General features: G+C 43.6%; 1 protein-coding gene across 1 annotated transcript; it reads right to left on the minus strand.

Annotated features, from left to right (window-relative positions):
* Positions 1–876: 876 nt before the first annotated feature.
* LOC109534685 (spondin-1) lies at positions 877–2,963 on the minus strand (the record flags this gene model as incomplete). The annotated part of the gene is given in 8 exon segments (XM_048670238.1): positions 877–1,249; positions 1,305–1,475; positions 1,530–1,787; positions 1,843–2,039; positions 2,090–2,264; positions 2,325–2,544; positions 2,594–2,724; positions 2,778–2,963. Coding segments are annotated over 8 exon segments (1,601 nt in total), but the record flags the coding sequence as incomplete, so codon positions are not given.
* Positions 2,964–3,649: the final 686 nt, after the last annotated feature.

Consider the following 3,649-nt stretch of genomic DNA (forward strand, 5'->3'; position numbering starts at 1 on the left):
TGCAAATGATGGGTCAAAAGTGAACAATTCCACTCACGTACACACTCTTCTTTAAAAATTTAGAAGTTCCAATTCAGAGTAGCTAGAAATTTAAATTTTGCTCACCCTATAGAATTCACGTGAAGCTAAACATTCGTAAAATTTCGTTCGAACCCTGTAAAATACTGATTTTTCCCAACCATTTAAATGATTTCTCCTAATAAACAGTTTTACTCAAGTGCACGGTCTTCTTTAAAAATTGGTGACTTCTAATTGAAAGCAGGTGAAATCTTGAAATTTTTTCTCCCTATAGAAGACACGTCAGGCGAATTATTCTGAAAAGTTCACTCAAATTGTTAAAAATCTTGATTTTTTCAACCCTGTAAATGACGGTTCCGGAATGAACAATTCTATTAAAGTGAACGTTTTTTTTTCAAATTCGCAATTTCCAATTTAGAGAAGGTGGCAATTTAAAATTTGCTCACCTTATAGAGGACACTCGAAGTTAGCTTCACACGTTAAAACATTGACTCGGATCCTACAAAATCCTGATTTTTTCCAACGCTGCAAATGGTGGGTCAAAAGTGTGTTCACTTTTGCACTCACGTGCACACTGTTCTATAAAAATGTGTAAGTTCCAATCCAGAGTAGGTAGCAGTTTAAAATTTGCTCACTCTGTAAGGCACGTGAAGCTCCAAACCCTGATATATTCACTGGCATGGTAAAAAATCCTGATTTTAATCAGTACATGAATGAATAGTTTAACATCAATTGAACATCAACATTCTAAAAAATCATGTTTTGCTCAATTTTGACAGATTTTTCTAAAATTRTACTGTGGCTTTTCTGGGAAATTTTGAGTTTTTTTTCTATACTAGAAATGAAGTCAAACTTTCAAACGTTTTCTGGTGTAATGGAAAAATTTAAAMATTYAAACWGCAGGCAAACCCATCAACTAAATTAAAACCCAATCTACTAAACCCACAACTAAAAAAAATATTTKKAAATCAGAAACACGGTGTTGGCCCATAGCAGCGCCTCCTCTTGCGCAGATTGCTCGGGCAAGTTTTGCCTCGTTTCTGCGCTGGTCGCTTCACCATTCGAAACCGCTCCTCAAACCCAATTCCGCAGCTGACACTGCACTGACTCCAAGCGCTCCAAGGAGACACCACACAGTCGCCGTGATCGGTTGCCTCTGAGCGCGCCTTCTGAGCAGTTGCCTTGCTTTGAGGCTGCGCCTGGGCAGCCGAAACATTCCCCGATAGAGCATCTGGAAATGGCCAAGTGGAGCTTGAACTGATTCCTGCAGGAATTACTTCACTCACCCTTCACAACAGCGCAGGTGTTGAGACATTCCTCAAACGTGAGGAAATTGTTCTGGTTGCCTCTGCAGCCTCCATAGACGAACTGGACGCAAGTCAACGCGCTGGCATCAAAGTGCCATCGGCCGTAGTAACCATTGCAAGGCCCATGTTGACTGCTCTGCATACATACCACTAAAAGCAGAGGAAAGTCACTCACTCCCCTCCCTAGGGAAGTTAGTTAGTTACCTTTGGCTGTCGCCATATCAAAGGTACAATCGGGCGTATCTATGCACGGGGCTTGCTGGATCAGTTCGATTCTACTCTGGCACTTCTCCTGCAGCTCAGGCAGCACCAGGAGCAGCCGCTGGCGGAACTTCACTCCCTTTCCACAGGAGGCGCTGCAGGGGCTCCAATCGCTCCAATCGGTGGTGGGACACATCTGGTCCTTCACTTCGACAGTTTGTACCCCCGTGCATGGTGGCCCCATGCATTTCTCCTTCTCAACTGTAGGGAATGAGTTGTGAGAGGCTGGCGATTAGGGGGAGTTGGTGAGGTTTACCGGTTGTAACATGAGGGCACTTTTTCATTCCCATGTTGTCCACAAAGAAGCGATTGCGCATTTTGAAGCCGACGCCGCATGACTCTGAGCAGGAAGACCAGGGGCCCCAAGGGCTGGTTGAGCACACGCTGCCAGGCCCAGCATCCAAAGATTCCAGAGGGACTTCGTCCTCTGCTGAGGCGTTCTCTGGTTGGCCTCTGAAAGGCGATAAATGAATTTTTGTTTTTATGGAATCTGGTCAACTCACTCTGCGCATTCGGCCACAGCAGCCACGCACATTTCCTTGGACAGGAGCTGGCGCTTGCATTCGAACATTTGCGCCTTCTGAGGCATGCGATACTCTCTGGTCCGCATTCTGAGCCCTTTGCCGCATGTCACTGAGCAATCGCTCCACGCTGTGTACTCAGTAACAGCGCATTCAGCTACAAAAACCCCAAATCAGCGACTTTTTCACTAGTCTGGTGAACTTTCGCTTCACTTGCCTCTGCTTGTATCCTCGGAGTTTTCGCTCACATCCAACTGGGCATTCAGGAAACTTTCGTCGCATTGTTTGGGAATCACTTTCTCCCTCTTCAGGTACAGTCTGGCTAAGGGTGGCATTTCGGCTTTAGAGGGGTCGTAAAAGGGCGCTCGGGGGTCTTCGGGGTAGGTGGTGGTGATGCGAGAGATCAGCTCGCGTGGATTCGTTTCCGCGTTTGGCGACTGCAAAACTTCCCAGATCAGAACAGTTCTGCCAAAACCCGTCACCTACCATATAGCTGATGCCATTATCAGTTCCAGCATCGTACGGGAACAGATCGATGTTCAATTCCGGCACCCAACTGCAGTTCTTCAGGCAAAGATTCAAGCTGTTAATTCCGACCACCCAATCGGGGGATGGACCTAAATTTCCCCAGTTAGTACAATTTGCTCCCACTATTAGAGAGTGAACTTGCCCAGCATGGACGCCAATGAGATCAAGTGATGTCTTCTATCCACTTTGAAAGTGGTTGTAGTGTTGGTGTTGACTTGTGGGTACCATAATCCGGTTGCCTTGATGATGGTTCGCAGGTATTTTGCTTTGGCTCTCAGCTCGATTTCCATCATTCGAACTGAGCCCCATTCGGCCAAACTGCGGAAACCTTTAAAACATGTTCTTATTGATCGATTGTTTGGTTGGAAACGATTTGGTGTCTCAAGAAGTAGGTTTAGAAGAAACATCTTTAAAAAGCCGATTTTCCTTATGGATTTTCAGTTATAAAAGAAAAGTTAGAGTCGAGACTAAAGAACTTATGCTCTAAACCGGGATTTGGATAAAAAATCCATCGATCGTTGCTGTATTTTCAAGAAACTGTGAGATTCTGTAGAAGATTTGCGTGTTTCAAGCAGTCGGTTTAAAAGAAAAATAAAAAAGTGACTCTTGCCTCGAAGTTTGGAAATGAAAAGCAAAAATTGATCGTAAACAGTTTGTGCTTTAATTGAAGCTTTGGATAAGGATCATCGAAATTGTCGATAAAAACTATTGGCCTGGAGGCACAATGAAATAATTTAAAGGGAGTTAATTTCTTCAGCTAAAGACTCATCGAATGTTCCACTTTCAACCCTTTTTTAGCACTCTTTGCATTGTACAGGGTTATTCACGCTATACGGCACGGACGTTTGCGGCTAGCCCGTTTGTTTTTTGCAAAGTATTATTTTTTAGTATTATATTTTAAAAATATTTTTGTAATGTGCAGAGTGTCCCAAAAGCCCCAAAAGTATCAAAGTTGTGTTTTTCTAAATGAAATACCCTATATATTATTGCATTTTTGGATTCTCTGAGCAAAAT

Source organism: Dendroctonus ponderosae, unplaced genomic scaffold, assembly GCF_020466585.1.
Source record: "Dendroctonus ponderosae isolate FM_Combo_2020 unplaced genomic scaffold, Dpon_F_20191213v2 Dpon_F_20191213_1, whole genome shotgun sequence".
NCBI classification, from domain to species: domain Eukaryota; kingdom Metazoa; phylum Arthropoda; class Insecta; order Coleoptera; family Curculionidae; genus Dendroctonus; species Dendroctonus ponderosae.